This window comes from Mercenaria mercenaria, chromosome 5 (genome assembly GCF_021730395.1).
Source record: "Mercenaria mercenaria strain notata chromosome 5, MADL_Memer_1, whole genome shotgun sequence".
Taxonomy (NCBI): Eukaryota; Metazoa; Mollusca; class Bivalvia; order Venerida; family Veneridae; genus Mercenaria; species Mercenaria mercenaria.
Genome location: NC_069365.1, coordinates 72,565,791 through 72,585,801, shown reverse-complemented (window position 1 = coordinate 72,585,801; position 20,011 = coordinate 72,565,791). Strand labels below are relative to the sequence as shown.

The following is a 20,011-nucleotide window of genomic DNA, read 5'->3' as shown; positions in this document are numbered from 1 at the left end:
ATAAACCTTTTATGATAATTATATTACGGAATATGTATAACTTGCGAATATATATGACTTGTGAATTTATTCAACATAAAAGTACATCATCATAGGTCCTGAATGCAATAAGATGGCATTCAGCAGAGATGCTCGGTCTGACCTCCTCAAAGATCCTAATTTCTCCTGCAAAGGAATACCAATGTCTGTATATTAGAAATATTCATAAACACTACAGGAAGCAATATGCGAAACATTCATGCGAATGTCCGCAATATACAAGTGCATATTTTAGACAACTGTGTCCACCCAAGGTCCTGTAGGCAATATGAGCCTGGTCCGTTGTAATTTACACGGAGAAGCCAGTGCCTTATTCTGTGTTTCTTTGTAAAGCCAACCCTCCAGACTAATCTAGTTGCGAGACTATGCTCTTGGGTCTTTTATAAAAAGCCTTATACCACCGTAAAGAACGACTGAAAATAGAGAGAATGACTCTTAAAATCACAATTATCGGTTGGACCTGTTGTACGTAAGATCTAAGTTTCTCCTGCAAAGATAACATGTAGAATATACATCTTTTGTACATAGTTATTTCAATGAATATGAGTAAGTATAACTTAAAAATTTATACTACAGAAAAGTACATATTTAGGTACATTTGTTTAATCTAGGTCCTGAATGCAACAGCACACTGGACCATTGTGTCATCTAGAGAGGGATCAACTCTTATGTCTAGGTCTCACTGTAAGACCACCCTAGTGCAATCGGATTAGAAAAATAGTAGTTTAATTCAACCGTCAAAAATTGAGAAATAAATTGACGCTCAATATCGCATCTAGCAGAGAGATGCTTAAAATTGGTCTGATCTCCTGTAGTATCCATTGTCCTCCTGTAGATGTAGCTTGAACATTTGTGTCGGTAAATAAGAAATAAAAAGGTTCCTCAAAGCATTGTTGGCGAATTTTCGGTGATTCAAAATGAATATGATGATAGGTATTTTCAAATGATTTTCTATTTAGAAGTAATGTAAGTTTGGCCTAAACTGGCTACCGGGTTTCTTTTCTCAGATGTTTTGTACATATCAGTTACTTTTATTTTCTATAGCCTGTATTATTCATTCCATGTTGTAACTCAGATATGATACATTTTCCGATCTTTTGAACCAAGGAGTTCATTCAATATTTCGCAAATTCTGAATACATGTAACAGAGTTCCTCTTAACCCGGTAGTAGTTGGTGAGGAATATTGCTCTTTTCATTGCATGTCATGAACAAACACAATAAATATACCGAGTCCGCTTTGATTTTGCTTGGTAATTTTCTTTGCCTCCACATGACCTTCTTGCAGATTTTATTGGAAAATCAGTTAAAATAGTATGACCCCTGTATTTAAGGGGAGATAATATCAATAGACAAAATTTAGGCAATCTACCATGAGACAGATAATGCAGCAAAATCCTACTTCCCATCTTCTTATAGAAAATATTTGCATTCACGCAGTGCGATTCAACGGGCCGTTCGAAATACACTGTGCAAAGATACACAGAACAGAAACGTCTGCCTTTCCTTAAAAACGCACCACAAAATAACTCTATTTTTTTTGTATTTCCATGATGGTAATTATACATGATTTGCATGAAAAATATTAGATATACAAGAATTTAGAATTCAAATTCAGACAGTGACATATATTAGATCAAGACAATGTGTTTAATGTCTTAACATTTTACTGAATTAATGTAGCAATATTTACATAAATCAGTGTATTTAATTAAATTTCAATCACATTTTGTTTCTACAGTGTAAGACAGTTATTCATCTATATTCTTAAAACTATGCTGAAAAGATTGTTTGCAGATAAAGTTTTGAAAACACATTTATTCAGGAAGGGCCTAAATTGTCCACCTGAAAACTTGTAGTATAGCTGTATATTACCTGTATTATAAGAATGATTTTCATGAAGCTTTTGTGGGTGAAAAAAGTAGGTCACTAGGTCGTGGTGGGTCTTTAATATTGAAAGTTTAGACTATAGTATCGTGATAACTGCCCAGAAAGATGACAGTATACATACGAAACAACTTAATTCAAAACTAGACAAACTAGTCGCTTTATGGCAATTTTAGACTAGCCACTAGATGATGATAAAGAATGTGTCGCTAAATTTCATATTTTGTATTTTTTCTTTTATTTTATGCGCCACTCTATGTTACAGATTTTCTCACAGAAGTGACTCTAATATTATCAGTCTTTGATATTGGACCTAGGATATAGACTGGCTTTATTCACAATGATAAATTCAAAATTCAATGGTATATATATATCGTAGACTAGGAGCTAGTCTATGGCCATCTAACAAACATGGCAACAGTTTAATTGCCATCGTTTTCAAAATATGGGTAATCATTTCCGAGTGATATATCGGGAAATGTCTTGTAAGAGGGGAATTTCGAAAACGGAGTAAATTAAACTACATTGTATTTATTTCCGACTCCCGTCTCAACGGGGCGGTAGTAGAATAGAATGTCACACATTCTGTAAGAAAAATCGCACATCTTGTAGAGGCATCTGGCTCTCTAGCTTTTTTTTCTCTCGAAAACTCGGGTCGCTAAGTGTTTCCGGTTAATAATTTGTCAATCATTTTCGCGAAAAAACATATAGATATAGATATTGTATTTATCAAGACATATTGATACGATATTTTGTACATAAGAGCCAGTTAAGATAAGGAGGTTCAAATTCTTTGATAAGTCATGCCATTTTTAAGCGTTTCCCGCAATGTAAATGAAGGCGAATAACTTATCGCTGAGAGATTCATGTGTACATCGCGCATGGATTATATGTCCTTTTCACACTGAAGATATTTAGTGATAGACGGTTCCGGTAATTATAGATTCTAACTGACTGGGCAGTCGGAATAAGTATGTTAAGACTGGTCACTTGGCTTATTTTTACCGCATTTATGAAGAAAAAAACTTTTTTATTTCTTCACTTCTGAAAATAAAACGTACGCACGTGAGCCAGTGCATATGTCGAGCTACGGGCCTGTCTTTTGTATTGACAGATACTATTTGATTGAGTCCCAATATGGGTATCCGACTCCGGAGCTCTAGCTGTGTATAGACATATCATGGAAGATCAATGACCCTTATTTTTCTAGTCATTGTTTGTCAGTTTAAAATTAAGTCTTCAAAATGAGGTAGCCTAAGGAATTGTACTTTGAAACTGGACTAGCTATGTGTCACAAATCATAGTGTTTGCCAGACGATTTAAATGTATAATATATGTATGTATTTGTTCTTTTCAATCCTCTTGTAATTGTGTTCTACAAATACGAATTAATTAAAATTCTATTACTTTATATTGTTTAGAATATAATTATACTGAGATTCATTCATATGTCCTGTAGATTACTCGTGATTGGAAATAAAATTTATATTATTTTTTCTAATCAACTCTGTGAACACTGTCTATTTTATATAAATCACGTAGGTAGTAGCATGTAATGTAAGTAGAACAATGTGCGGATTCAGTACGGCCAATTAGTTCCGGTACAGATTTTAGACACGCACAAATATGACCAATCAAATAGCACGAAATAATTTAGCGCGAATCGCCGGTGTAACTGTAAACAAAAATAATCTGCATTTTTCAAATTTTGTGATTTTTTAATCTACTGTTCGAAGAAAATAGAGATCTCTTCTGACAGTTGCAGTAACACTAGATTAATAGTACAATAACCAGAATGTCGAAAAAAGGAGAAGAGTACATGTCAGCGGAGGAGCTGAGAAATAGACTTTATCACAGTCTTCGTGACAAGGGACTTGTCAATTCTATGAAGGTTTTCAACACATTCTTGTTTGTGTAGCGATTGGCAAATATCAGAATTTAAATGTTTGATTTGTTTTATACTGCAATTTATCCATGTTTACTTACTGCATGATGATGGTTTAAGCCCTTATGATGTGAATTATGCAGATCTGATTTGAACAGCATGTTTGAACATGTTTATATGTTATCTGGTATGATTTAAATGCCATGATACAAGAAAATTTATTTAAGGTTAGATAAGTACAACATATAGCATTAGTTTAAAGCTTTTTTTTGCAACAAACACAACAGTGTTCCCGCTATTAAGGATTTCTGTTCCTTTCTGTGTTTCACTTTATGTGCATCAATAAAATGGTTAATTCTATGGAAGTGGCTATTCCTACGGTCCCGTAAGAATAGCCTCACAGGCTATTCCTACGGCTCTCCCGTAAGAATAGTGAAATAGCCCGCAGGTGGCTATTCCTACGGCTCTAAAGACAGTTTGTATGTCCACCTTGTATTGCATTGTACTGAATTAATTCAACTGGTATATTTTCGAACAAATTGTTTACTTTTCAGTTTCACACCCAGGGCGCCCCCTCCCAATAATTTGACCAATTAAGCTAATTCTCTTAACAATCTTTTGACAACGAGTCAATTTTAGCTGTGTCCTGCAGTTTTGTAGTTGTTTTTGAGGTTTTAACAACCACTTCTAAAAAAAAACAAAAAAAAACAACAAAAAACAAGAGGACCATGATGGTCCTGAATCGCTCACCTCTTCCCACATGACCCAGTTTTGAGTATGACGTCGTTTTTTCTATTATTTGACATAGTGACCTAGTTTTTGAGCTCATGTGACCCAGTTTTGAACTTGACCTAGATATTATCAAGATGAAAATTCTGACCAATTTTCATGATGATCCATTGAAAAATATGGTCTCTAGAGAGGTCACAAGGTTTTTCTATTATTTGACCTATGGACCTAGTTTTCAAAGGTACGTGACCCTGTTTTGAACTTTACCTAGATATCATCAAGGTGAACATTCTCACTAATTTTCATGAAGATCTCATGAAAAATATGGCCTCTAGAGAGGTCACAAGGTTTTTCTATTTTTATACCTACTGACCTAGTTTTTGATCGCACATGACCCAGTTTCGAAATTGACCTAGATATTATCAAGGTGAACATTCAGATCAATTTTCATGAAGATCCATTGAAAAATATGGCCTCTAGAGAGGTCAAAAGATTTTAATTATTTTAGACCTACTGACCTAGTTTTCACCGCAGTTGACCCAGTTTCAAACTTGACCTAGATATCATCAAGATGAACATTCAGATCAACTTTCATACAGATCCCATGAAAAATATGGCCTCTAGAGAGGTCATAAGGTTTTTCTATTATTTGATCTACTGACCTAGTTTTTGATGGCACGTGACCCACTTTCGAACTTGACCTAGATATCATCAAGGTGAACATTCTGACCAATTTTCATGAAGATCTTATGAAATATATGGCCTCTAGAGAGGTCACAAGGTTTTTCTATTTTTAGACCTACTGACCTAGTTTTTGAAGGCACGTGACCGAGTTTCGAATTTGACCTAGATATCATCAAGGTGAACATTCCGACCAATTTTCATGAAGATCTTATGAAATATATGGCCTCTAGAGAGGTCACAAGGTTTTTCTATTTTTAGACCTACTGACCTAGTTTTTGAAGGCACGTGACCCAGTTTCGAACTTGACCTAGATATCATCAAGGTGAACATTCTGACCAATTTTCATAAAGATCCCATGAAAAATGTGACCTCTAGAATGGTCACAAGCAAAAGTTTACGGACGCACACACGCACGGACGGACGACGGACACCGCGCGATCACAAAAGCTCACCTTGTCACTTTGTGACAGGTGAGCTAAAAAACGTTGTTTAACATTTTGTGGAACTGGGTTTGTTATAGGTCTGCTGACTTTCAAAATGTACGCCGCCCTAGCTCCCCACTCTAAAAATGCTTCCTACGTGCCTGACAAGCGCCTGGATTCTTCCTCTAGTACCAGAAAGACTGGAAAATCATCAAATGACACATTTTCCTGTCAATGTTATGTTAAGCATTTTCACACACAATATGTAGCTGCCCGGCAATGAAAGCCTTAATGCATGAATATTTGATCACCACCCGAAAGAAAATGCACCTACCTTCCAATCAAAATTTAACAGTGACTTAATGATAATGAACATGTAATGGAGGCCAAATGAAAGTGATATCAGAAAACTTATTTTTCCTTGAAAAGATCAAATTTTTATGCAGCTTCTTTAAGCCACGTCCTTTAACAAGCGCATGTACTTATTTCACATCTGCCAAATAAGTATCTATTGTGAAATTGGCGAATTCACCCAGATTATCCCCTTTTCAATAAAAACATGAAAATGTACTCAGAATGTGAAACCCCTTATCTAATGCATTGTTTTATAAGAAGACTTATAATATTTTCTACATGTTCACAAGCACAGGCAGTAATTGTGGTCTAAACTGAAGTAAAACTCTTAAAAAGAAACTTTGAAAAATTAAACAAATTCCTTGAAAAACAGTACAAACTATTATCTGATGAATTGTTCTTCCACCACTATAAACCATTTATCTACCTGGTACTAACAACATACCGGTAATTATTGGTTTTTAACCGATATTTGCGCTAAGTTCAGTGATTTGAATATTACTTCCTTTTCTTTAAAACAATGTAAAATAGCACTTACATATCTTAAAGACAATTATCTCTAAGTGAACTGAAAAAATAAGGCAATTAATTTGGATGGCAAGATATGGGAACCACAAACTGTGGTTTGAAATGAAATGATAATAATTTTTACCAAAGTGCTCCATGTAATCTTTATGACTTTATGACTTAATTTTGCATGTCGATGACCATCAGGCAAAATCAGCACCTGTATATACTTTTCGTTTCTAATTAATACTTAGTATAAGTATTTTTTTCTTGAAAATTGGCATGCACACATAGAAATATATACTTAATAAAAGCTTAAAAGGATTTTTAAAAAGTATTCAACACTTTAGATTTTATGTCTTGATTTTGCCTTTTACTTGAGATTTCTTCGCATATAAATTCTGTCCAAATCAACACCCTCAAACGTTTTTCGTGAATAAAAGCTTAAAATGATTCTTTAAAAAATCATCACTTTAAATTTTATATCTTGATTTTGCCTGTCATTTAAAATTTCTGCGTATACAGTAGAATCTGGCGAAATCAACACCCGTATACGTTTTTCGTTTCAAAACCACCTTATATATAACTATTTTTTCTTGAAAATTGACATGCAAAGTTCTCTCTCGATGTGATACTAAAAGGTAAACAATTTGTTCGAAAATATACCATTTAAATTAAGTCCGTACAATGCAGTTCAAGTATGTTTTCCGTGACTATTTGATAAACGACATTGTGTCTGAAATCATTAGTCCTCCACCTCTGATAATTCATGTGGGGAAGTTGGCAGTTACTTGCGGAGAACAGGTTTGTACTGGTACAGAACCCAGGAACACTGGTTAGGTTAACTGCCCGCCGTTACATGACTGAAATACTGTTGAAAAACGGCGTTAAACCCAAAACAAACAAACAAATCAAGATGGACATACAAACTGTCTTTAGAGCCGTAGGAATAGCCACCTGCGGGCTATTTCACTATTCTTACGGGGGAGCCGTAGGAATAGCCTGTGAGGCTATTCTTACGGGACCGTAGGAATAGCCACTTCCTAATTCTATAATCACATGATGCGGTCTACATGTAAATCTCCAATAAATATGTGAACAACCTTTGTCACAGATCATTAAAATGTAAACAGAACACTGTTAAATTTACAGGTCGTCAAAAGGCAAAAGTGAAAACTTTGTTGCTTCATTCAAAAATATTTCGATAATTGTTAAATAGTGTAAATACCTGGGGTCGACCATGCAAAAAAAATCCCTCTATTCATACATTTTTAGCTCGACTATACAAAGTATATGGAGAGCTATTCTACTCACCCCGGCTTCAGCGTCTTTCCGCATCCACACCTTGGTTAAAGTTTTTTGTACACTTTCTCTTTTTTCTTCTTATCTCTGTAATTACTAGATGGATTTGTTTCAAACTTAAAATAGTTATTCCTCATCATCACCCACATCATATGGCACAAGGGCCGTAACTCACACCGATATTTCATGAATTATCCCTCCTTTTTACTTAGAATTTCAGGTTAAAGTTTTGTTGCACTTTCACTCTATCCTAATTATTACTAAATTGATTTGATTCAAACTGAAAGTAGTATGTTACTTAGAATTTCAGGTTAAAGTTTTGATGCACTTTCACTTTATCTCAGTTATTATTAAAAGGATTTGATTCAAACTTGAAATAGTTGTTCAGTATCATCACACACATATGACATAAGGGTCATAACTCTTGCACCAATATTTCATGAATTATTTCCCCTTTTTATACGCCCGTTTGAAAAACGGGACGTATTATGGGAACGCCCCTGGCGGGCGGATGGGCGGTTGGGCGGGCGGGCGGGCGGCGGGCGGCGTCCACAGACCTTGTCCGGAGCATATCTTCTACATGCATGGAGGGATTTTGATGAAACTTGGCACAGTTGTTCACCATCATGAGACGGAGTGTCATGCGCAAGAACCAGGTCCCTAGGTCTAAGGTCAAGGTCACACTTAGAGGTCAAAGGTCAAATTCAATAATGACTTTGTCCGGAGCATATCTTCTTCATGCATGGAGGGATTTTGATGAAAGTTGGCACAAGTGTTCATCATCATGAGACGGAGTGTCATGCGCAAAAACCAGGTCCCTAGGTCTAAGGTCAAGGTCACACTTAGAGGTCAAAGGATACAAGAATGAAAAATTCAAGAATGACTTTGTCCGGAGCATATCTTCTTCATGCATGGAATGATTTTGATGTAGCTTGGCACAGTTGTTCACCATAATGAGAGGGAGTGTCATGCGCAAGAACCAGGTTCCTAGGTCTAAGGTCAAGGTCACACTTAGATGTCAAAGGATACAAGAATGAAAACTTTGTCCGGAGCATATCTTCTTCATGCATGAAAGGACTTTGATGTAGCTTGGCAAAATTGTTCACCATCATGAGACGGAGTGTCATGCGCAAGAACCAGGTCCCTAGGGGTAAGGTCAAGGTCACACTTAGAGGTCAAAGGATACAAGAATGAAAACTTTGTCCGGAGCATTTCTTCTTCATGCATTGAGGGATTTTGATACAACTTGGCACAAATGTTCACAAGCATGAGACGGAGTGTCATGCGCAAGAACCAGGTCCCTCGGTCTAAGGTCAAGGTCACACTTAAAGGTCAAAGGTCAGATACAAGAATGACTTTGTCCGGAGCATTTCTTCTTCATGCATGGAGGGATTTTGATGTAACTTGGCACAATTGTACACCATCATGAGACGGAGTGTCATGCACTGGTCCCTTCTTTTGAATTACTTCCCTTTGTTGTTACTATAAATAGCTTACATTGTAACTTTTTCATTACAAGTCGTAGGGAAAAATCGAGACCACTTTTCTGTAGTACAACATGCATGTTACATCCAATTCTGAGGTGTATTTTGAGCTATCTCTACCTGGTAAGGATTTTTGTGTGGACTTGTAATTTTTTTTTTTCGATTTTTTTTTTTTTTTTTTTTTTCTCTTTAAAGATTAACTTCCCTTAGTTGTTACTATAAATAACTTACATTGTAACTTTTTTATAATTGACCGTAGGGAAAAACCAGGACCACTTTTCTGTGGTACAACATTGATGTTACTTTCAAATTTTGGGTGTATTTTAAGGTATCTCTACCTGGTAAGGATTTTTTTTGTGGACTTAGAAAAATAAAAGAATTACAATAATTTCTAAAAAAAACAACATTGTAAACAACTAGAAAATTAAAATTCCATTTGCAAATACAGGTGCTTGTGTAAACAAATTTGCTGTGACGGGCGTATATTGTGACATTCTGGCATCCTTGTTACTTAAAATTTTAGGTAAAAATTTTGGTGCACTTTCACTCTACATGTATCTCAGTTACTTCTAAATGGATTTGATGCAAACTTAAAATAGTTGTTCCACCTTATAACCCGCATAACTCTGGCACCAATTTTTCATGAATTATGCCCCCTTTTACTTAGAATTTATGGTTAATTTTGGTGCATTTTTACTATATCTTAATACTAAATGGATTTGATTCAAACTTGAAGTAGTTGTTTCACATCATCACCCACATCATATGACACAAGTTGCATAACTCTTGCAAATAAAGAAAGAGAAAATGTCATTAGTTTTAAAATGCGACCGAAACTCGTAAATAACAGGGCAGACCAATATTACAAACAAGAGATAATGATCTGTCATGATAATTCATTCTAAAAATCAATTCTCCCCAATAAAGAAATTACATACTGATGTCAATCATACTTCACGGTATGCTTTCAGTCTGCCCAATTTCTTTGAAAGGCGAACACTTATTGGTAAAGCGGCTGAAAGTACTTTTTCTGTCTGCTGCAATTTAGAACGAAGGCAGAAGCTGACAAATCATTAACCCCGAAAATTTTTTATATTGGTATCTGTCGGCCACAATTCATGTATGACTTCAGCTGTATAAGAGTAAGCATGCACGGAAAAAGCATGCATACCTGGGACTCATTGATTAGCGATTTAAATTAGACGTCTGTAATTTGTAATTTAAAAATAGGCAGATATCCTAGATCTCTATATTAAGTTAAAAAATTCTGATCAGTCATGTATTTCATTTTTACTTTTTCAGAGTCAATTAAGAACAAGCTTAGTTAGTGAATTAAAGAAGTCAGTTAATGGTAGATTGTCAATAGAGGATCTAGAAGTTCCGGAGTCTGGCTCCCTGTTACACCGTGCCTCTAATTCATTAGTGGCAGATCATCTACACAGCTGTAAATATGACTACACGTACAGCGTGTTCCTACCAGAGTGTGGTATTGATAAGGCTAAGGTATGTCTTGAATTACTGAAAGTCAAACAATGCCCGGAGCCAGAGGGTTATCTTGTTCTTTCTTTTCTTATTTAGATAGACTCCGATATATACAATATAGAGATTTATAAAAATGCATGTAGGTTTGAGGAAAATAGAGAAAAGTACTGTGAAATCATTTTTGTTCGTGCAGGACAAATTTTCGTGTATTTCGCGCTATGAATGATGCGCTATTTTAAGACTGCGCAATTATTTAACCATTTAGTATACAGTTAATGGAATTTATTTCCTGTCCGAAATATATGTATGTTATAGGACCAGTGTATTTCAATATTTTACAATACGTCACAGTTTATCGGCAGTTAATTAAAGGTTGTCTTGATAGGAAGTTATTTATTTTTACCAAAATGGATTAAGAAATCTGACTGAATTACCGGTATTTATAATAATTGGTTATTCTTTACGAACGCTTCAGTTACTTACGCTAGTTTTATATCATTGTTATCGTCTTACAAATGCTACAAAATATTTCTTTTACCATTTAATCCTTGACATGAAATTTTATAACTCTTTGAATTCATATGTGTATAAATTCAGTTGTCTTCCACAAATTTCAAGTTTGTCACATTGCGTTATTGAAGCAAACGGTACATCTTCGTGAATTATTCGCACCTGCCATTGTTGTTTTTGGACAAGGGCCATTCATAATAAGACTTCAAATGCCTCTTCTTTTAATCGAACCTTTGATAGTCTTTCACTCTTTGCCTAAAAACAGTGTCAGTTAATGATAATTGTCTGTTTAACTGTAATGTTGTTTATTTAACAAGGTCATAAAACGGACCACGGTACATGATAGTGACACATGCGATGCTGGCAGTTTTTAAAAAATATATTTTATTTTCTATCTTTTATTGAAAATGTGCGAATTAAAGCCAGTGCGAAACTGTCTTTTTTGCAATTTGCGTTAAATTTCATGCCAACGAATTTAAATGATTTCACAGTATTAATTATAATGTACTTGAAAAAAAATCTATATTGGTTATAATATATATGTATTTGAAATATTTATTGTTTTAGTGTTTCAAAGTTCAGCTTTTCTTAATTACATTTGCAAACAGAATGGATTTCAGTTTTTTTTGTTTTTTTTAAACTTTACCCAAATTTTTGGAAATGTTTTATGGTAAAAAAGATGATGATGATAATGTTGTCCCATCTTCATGGTAGAAAATTACTTATTTTATGTGTAACAGTTTAATTTAAAAAAAATGTTACATAGATTTTTTTTCAAAATAACTCCCTGGATTTAATACATAGAAGTATATGTTGATAGTTTGAAGGAAAGTTTTACTTTTGATTAAGAATTTAGTAAAAATGATTGTAAATCACCAAATATTTCGGATTCTCTGACTGAAGATTTTGATAAAAAATAAACTTTACACTACTTTCTTGGTATAAATCTTAAAGTTTCATCTATTCTTAGGTTTGATGACATTTTCAAATATGAAAAAAATGCTGAAAAATATTTGTAGACATTTTCTTTAAAAGCATGTCAGTGGAAAAAAGGAGTTAGAATTATTTGTTAAATTTCTTCTTATTTTTGCAGCCATAGCAAGAGTAAATATTGATTATTGGTCAATACTATTTTTTTGGAACATATGGTGCTGTAATTAATGCAAGGGAATAATTATTAATAGATGAAAAGAATGGTTGTTAATAATTAATGCTATTATTGATGGTTGACTTAAGTCAATTTCTATGCTGCCAGTCAAACAACATAAAAAGTTACATGCTAACTATAAAACTTCATTGCATATTTTGCTGTATAATCTGATTATTTATTCAGAATAAGTGTTGTTGGTTTTCTTGTTTGCAAAATAGAAATTTGTTAGGTACATGTAATACATTGGGGTGACTGAATGAAGCAGAAATTTAAATCTAGACATTTTAGTAACTGGACTTAATTAGAGCTGAAATATTTTGATTTGCAAAGGAGTAGATCACTTACATCATAGGATAGATTCAATGACAGGTGAGAATAATAAAATGTTTTGTTCTTTATGAATTTTCAGATGTTATCTAATGAAGATATTCTACAGTTACTGAAGATCAGTCCTCAGTCAAGACTCTTCAAGAAAATGGTATTTGAACTAAATTAAAATAAGATATATAAACTGATATTTTGATGTCATAAATATTTGGGGGATGAGGATGGAGTGGGGGCTAGTTTTCATGGATTTCGTGATTGCACAAGTCTTATTATTTCCAATACTAAGAAACAAGTAACATTTACATTCATTTTATTTGTAAGATTTGAAATATGAATTTGTGTTTAAGAAGAAAATGCTGATTTAACTGAAACTGCAAAATTTAATGCCAATGATGTTAAATGATTTTACAGTGTTTTTTTTTTTTGCGTTGATATTTAAATTTATCTTGATAATCATTCACTAATCAATATGATCTAGTATTGTATTTATAATAAATATCAGTGAAAAAGGCCAGTGTAAAATTTTCATAATTTTTACAAAAACTTTTCTGTGAAATTATTTAATAATATTGAAATGAAATTCACTGTATTACTATTTTCTTTTGATTGATACAGCCATGAAAGTCATGAAAATTAGTCCCTCACAAGTGTTTATAACCATGGATGATGTGTGTTTGAAATAAATACTTTGAAAAATTAGATTCTGTATACCAAGTAAAAATAGCAATAGTAAGTAAAAATAGCAATAGTAAGTAAAAGTAGCAATAGTTGTATGCTTTCAAGGTTAAATAACATTTTATAAAAGTATTCTGTTATATTGTGTGGAAATGTTACCAAATGCATTGTTGCGGTCCCTTACCCATAGTCTGTACGTTTAAAGCCAATCTCTGACAAACTGCGTCAGGGAGTCGACTCTTTGGCTCAGTGGTTAGAGCATTTGACTAGCACCCAAGCGACCTGGGTTCAAATCCCATCACAGGCAGTTGGGATTTTTTGTCATAATATGCTATGCTCTTTGATTTGTTATGCTTAAAAGTCCTAAGAGCATGTTTATGATTTTTCTATTGTCTGTAAACAGATATACTGCAACATTTCAAATATCTTTCTTTTTGTTTGCAAAGAAGCTTTGCATAATGTGTCATCTTTAACTAAAATTAATGGTACATTTAACTTTGTCTCAAATATTGTTTAATGAAAAAGGTGTAACAAATATGTTTTGATTTCATACTTTAGGATGATAATAAATTGATTTCATCTCCAATTATGATAAACATTTATTTCATTTCAGACATTAGATCATCCTGGGAAATCAAGAAAAGGGTTTCTATGGCAACTACTGAGTGAACTTTGTGCAATACACAGTCAGTCAAGTCAGTCTGCAGGCACACAGACAGATCTTATCAAAGTTGCTACAATCTCTACATTAGGTTTGTAAAACCATAGATATCAGCCATAATATATCTTTTCGGGCCTCTGTAGTCCCATGGTTAAGTTCACTTATTTGATACCACTTGTCCCCCACCTTTGTGGCCTCTGTAGTCCAGTGGTTAAGTTCACTGATTTCAAATCACTTGTCCCTCATGTTTGATTATTTGATCTTTGATATGGTTGACATGATGGAGATGGAAAATCATCAAGTTGACATCAGTGGTTGAACATTCTACCCACGTGACCGTCCAAGTCTTAAATAATATCTGAACAGGTCTGTGTAGTCTTCAAAATTTTAATAGATAAGCTTGCATTTAAAGTTACTGAATTTTTATGGCATTTAAAATGATACTTGTTTGACAGATGAGAAGATGAATGTCCTAGATGACCTATTCAGTTCAAGACGAGAGGAGCAGTATAGAACTGGGGCAACAGCTCTAGAGGACAGATTGTTGAAGTTCCAGAGACAATTAGAGGAGAGATTTAAAACAGAACTTAAACTTGAGGTAAATTGGCAGTGCAGAGTGTAGAATTGGTAATTTAAGGTGGTACTGCATGTCTTGGATAATATGTTTAGTTACGGAAGAGTGTATAGAACTTGGGAGGACAGATTGTTGAAATTCCAAACTTAGAGACGTCAAAGACTGAACTCAGACTTCATGTTAGTTTTAGATAAGATTGAATGATTTGATTGATAATCTTCACATAAACTTTACATCCTAGAGGAGTGGCTCATGTCACAGATTATTGAGCCACTTGCCTCTCACCAAATTTTTTATGTGAGGAAGCCATCCAGCAATCTTACTGAAGGTTGATGGTTCTACCCAGGTGCCCGATCATGCCTGATACAGTGCACTGATGAGGCACCTGGAATTTTCCTCCACCATCAAAAGCTGAAAAAGTCACCATAATGTCTTACACTTTCAGTTTGACTGTAAACTGATCAAAAAGATGTACATCTTAATTCTTGATAAATTGCATGGAGATGAAACTTCGAAGAAAAGGTTTAATTTTACAATGATTTGTTATTACATAAAACTATGTTCCTATAATTGAATTTGTTTCCACTGTTTTCATTTAGGTATCCAGAGTGAAAGATGATGAAGTTGCTAGGATACGACTAGAGGAAAAGGAAAATTTTAGAAGAGAACTTGACAAGGCTAGAAAAGATGTAAATAATTTATTCAATGTTTAAATACTGTGTATTCAATAATAATTATGAGGGATAACTTTTTTTGGTTCGTCCAGTCTACGGAATTTAATCCCAGCGAACAAACAAAATCATTTTATGTCAAGATTTAAAATCAATCAGTTCATGTTTCCACAAAGTAACCATTTTTACCAAAACCACATAATCTTATTCCCACAAAATTAAATGATTTAACATTACTATAGTACCAGCATAAGAAAGCTTCTATTTCTTAAGTTGTGATGTGTGCATGGTAGTAATTACTTTAAGGATGACTACCTGTAATAGGCCTCAATTTCACCAAAAGTGTACATACAACTTGATAATATAAACTTTGAAAATGTAAAACGATAGAAATAAGGTGCATATTGACAAGTTATGTAGTGATAGAAGTTCTCAAAAATTTTCTTTGGATTACCTCCCCTGATAATTTTGTTTTTTTCATGACTTGTCTCCCCTTTCTCCTTTTCCCTACGGGAATTTTAGATTTCTTTTTGATATTTGTATCAAAATCATATAATGCAGCTTTCTACCACAAAATTTTCTTGAAACTCAAGCTCAGATTCTCATCATCAAAGAAATTATATAATTCCATAGGCATCAATGTTAATTGCAATACTGATTATCTCCCCAAAAAAATGATAAAATTAAAAAAATTCTCGGTGAAATGTTTTTAATTTTGAATGGTCTTTAAAGTAACCAAATTTCATTTAAATATTACCATCCAATTACAAGATATGAAATATGGCTATTTACACCATGTTATCCTTAAACATGATAATTGCAAATGTATCTTGTCTTGTGTCTTAGAATTATTGAATACAAAAACTGAATTTGAAAATGCTGCTTTGAAAAAAATCGTAAAACATAATCCATGGTTAAACATATCGTTGTTGTTCAGATGAAAGTAAGAAATTGAAAATAAATGAGCCGCGCCATGAGAAAACCAACATAATGTATTTGCGACCAGCATGGATCCAAATCAGCCTGCACATCTGCGCAGCCTGGTCAGGATCCATGCTGTTCGCTAACGGTTTCTCTAATTGCAATAGGCTTTGAAAGCGAACAGCATGGATCCTGACTAGACTGCGTGGATGTGCAGGCTGGTCTGGATCCATGCTGGTCGCATATGCACTATGTTGGTTTTCTCATGGCAAGGCTCAAATCAAGAAATTGAAAATAAATTTGTATGATCTTAATGTTTCCTTGTTTTATTTATCTTACAGTTAGAACGTACTTATCAGTCTAAATTTGATGCTTTGGTTGTACGTGAGAGGAATGCAACAGAGAGGTTACAGAGAGAACAAGAGGTAAACTTGTCTTTTTTTAGCTCACCTGTCACAAAGTGACAAGGTGAGCTTTTGTGATCGTGCGGTGTCCGTCGTCCGTCGTCCGTCCGTCCGTGCGTCCGTCCGTAAACTTTTGCTTGCGACCACGCTAGAGGTCACATTTTTCATGGGATCTTTATGAAAGTTGGTCAGAATGTTCATCTTGATGATATCTAGGTCAAGTTCGAAACTGGGTCACGTGCCGTCAAAAACTAGGTCAGTAGGTCTAAAAATAGAAAAACCTTGTGACCTCTCTAGAGGCCATATATTTCACAAGATCTTCATGAAAATTGGTCAGAATGTTCACCTTGATGATATCTAGGTCAAGTTCGAAACTGGATCACGTGCCTTCAAAAACTAGGTCAGTAGGTCTAAAAATAGAAAAACCTTGTGACCTCTCTAGAGGCCATATATTTCAAAAGATCTTCATGAAAATTGGTCAGAACGTTCACCTTGATGATATCTAGGTCAAGTTCGAAACTGGGTCACGTGCCGTCAAAAACTAGGTTAGTAGGTCAAATAATAGAAAAACTTTGTGACCTCTCTAAAGGCCATATTTTTCATGGGATCTGTATGAAAGTTGGTCTGAATGTTCATCTTGATGATATCTAGGTTAGGTTTGAAACTGGGTCACGTGCGGTCAAAAACTAGGTCAGTAGGTCTAAAAATACAAAAAAAATTGTGACCTCTCTAGAGGCCATATATTTCATGAGATCTTCATGAAAATTGGTCAGAATGTTCACCTTGATGATATCTAGGTCAAGTTCGAAAGTGGGTCACGTGCCGTCAAAAACTAGGTCAGTAGGTCAAATAATAGAAAAACCTCTCTAGAGGCCATATTTTTCATGGGATCTGTATGAAAATTGGTCTGAATGTTCATCTTGATGATATCTAGGTCAAGTTTGAAACAGGGTCATGTGCGGTCAAAAGCTAGGTCAGTAGGTCTAAAAATAGAAAAACCTTGTGACCTCTCTAGAGGCCATACTTGTGAATGGATCTCCATAAAAATTGGTCAGAATGTTCACCTTGATGATATCTAGGTCAAGTTTGAAACTGGGTCACATGCCTTAAAAAACTAGGTCAGTAGGTCAAATAATAAAAAAAACCTTGTGACCTCTCTAGAGGCCATACTTTTCATGGGATCTGTATGAAAGTTGGTCTGAATGTTCATCATGATGATATCTAGGTCAAGTTTGAAACTGGGTCAACTGCGGTCAAAAACTAGGTCAGTAGGTCTAAAATTATTAAAATCTTTTGACCTCTCTAGAGGCCATATTTTTCAATGGATCTTCATGAAAATTGATCTGAATGTTCACCTTGATGATATCTTGGTCAGTTTGAAACTGGGTCACGTGCAATCAAAAACTAGGTCAGTAGGTATAAAAATAGAAAAACCTTGTGACCTCTCTAGAGGCCATATTTTTCATGAGATCTTCATGAAAATTAGTGAGAATGTTCACCTTGATGATATCTAGGTAAAGTTCAAAACAGGGTCACGTACCTTCGAAAACTAGGTCAATAGGTAAAATAATAGAAAAACCTTGTGACCTCTCTAGAGACCATATTTTTCAATGGATCTTCATGAAAATTGGTCAGAATTTTTATCTTGATAATATCTAGGTCAAGTTCAAAACTGGGTCACATGAGCTCAAAAACTAGGTCACTATGTCAAATAATAGAAAAAACGACGTCATACTCAAAACTGGGTCATGTGGGAAGAGGTGAGTGATTCAGGACCATCATGGTCCTCTTGTTATGTCATATTGGTATAAAATGTCAAGTTTTGTATATATATATTATATTATTTTTATATATTATATGTGAATTAAGACTGAAATTATCATGCTTGATTGACTGTTTCGTGTACGTTTGTTATGTATTTGAATATATTACCTAAGAAGGTCTTCATGTCCATACGCCATCCAGGCATATATATTGACCTTAATGTTAAGAAAATAAAGATGTTTTTACATATAAGATCGAGAAGTTGTTATTACCATCATGGATGTTAGGACGAGGAAGAAAGTCTTTCAACATAATACTGTGATACAGATACCAACAGACCATAGACCTCTGCAAGGGTCCCCTCATACAATAGTAGTCTCGCCTGGTGTTGCCTTACACAAGGTAGACCCTCCAAGGGTCGCACCATTGCCTGGGGTTGTATAACGCAAAGCAGTCTCTCCTGACGTCGCTACACAAAAAGGTAGCTTTACACAACCTTTTTACTTCAGAAGAGGAGGTTTTATAATCTTCCATATTTGCCCGATTGCACCAGCATGATCTGGAAATGAAACAGGATTCACCAATGAGCATGATGATATCTCGAAAGGATTTATGATTACTTAATTTTGCACTGCTAGTAAATATGTTTTTTCTTAAAATGAGTAGCTTATAGATAAAAATGTTGATGAATAGCACTCTGTTAAGATGAACTTCTACTTAAGTTGAATCTCACTGTCCTCTTTCCTGAAATCCTGTCACGTATGTATTTTCATACAGTGGTCAGGCACAGGCCATGTAAATGTTTTAACAAATATTTATATAATAACCACTTGCTAAAATATGACATTATTTTATTTTCTACATCAGATGCAGGAAAAAGAAATCTACAATCAGCGACAGTCTATACTTGAGGAGATAGAGGCTGTAAGACAGAGGGAAGCTGCCATTAAGAGAGAAAGTGAAGTTTTTGGAAGGTACAGAGGTTTAATCAAGGTTTTAAAGGTTATAAAACAGAGTTTGGAGACCAGTCTGTAAATGCAACTTTGCCATTGGTCAGTTTCAAGATTGTGTTATGGAACAGCCAATCAGATGCTGGAGTTTTTAGACTGGTCTCAAAATTCAGGTTTTTAATCTTGAGTCCTGTTCTAGTCTAGCTGCAAACAGGAAAAAAATGTTTAACAACTCATTCTTTTGCACTGTGCACCAAACTTGGTCTTTTGTGTCTTTGCATAGACCTCTCCCAAGTGTAAGTTGCTTTACTTGAAATTAAATGTTTTGACCACTTTTCTATTCTGTACCTATATCTCTGTAATCATTTCATAGATTTTCAAATAAATACACATAAATTTAAACAGTCATTATACAAAGAGATACACACATGACTCAGAGCCTTAGATACAAGTTCAAGGTCACATCATGTCTGATCTCTATGCTCTAAACCCTCCACAAGGATTAAAAATAAAACAGTTTCAGTTGTTTATCTTGTCGAGACCATGTGCGAATTAGTTACTTTCCCTATATCAAAGTAGAATCTAGGGATTTCAGTCACTTTCAGTCATAGCTCCAGTTGTAGAATGGTT

General features: G+C 34.4%; 1 protein-coding gene across 1 annotated transcript in view; it reads left to right on the top strand.

Annotated features, from left to right (window-relative positions):
* Positions 1-3,575: 3,575 nt before the first annotated feature.
* The window catches only part of LOC123557599 (centriole and centriolar satellite protein ofd1-like), a 46,625-nt gene continuing 30,189 nt past the window's right edge, over positions 3,576-20,011 (top strand). The window contains exons 1-8 of the mRNA XM_053543928.1: positions 3,576-3,816; positions 10,595-10,795; positions 12,844-12,912; positions 14,050-14,188; positions 14,553-14,695; positions 15,271-15,360; positions 16,605-16,688; positions 19,299-19,405. Of these exons, the coding sequence (XP_053399903.1) occupies positions 3,721-3,816; positions 10,595-10,795; positions 12,844-12,912; positions 14,050-14,188; positions 14,553-14,695; positions 15,271-15,360; positions 16,605-16,688; positions 19,299-19,405 (929 nt within the window). The 5' untranslated portion in view covers positions 3,576-3,720. The remainder of the gene's footprint in view (positions 3,817-10,594; positions 10,796-12,843; positions 12,913-14,049; positions 14,189-14,552; positions 14,696-15,270; positions 15,361-16,604; positions 16,689-19,298; positions 19,406-20,011) is intronic.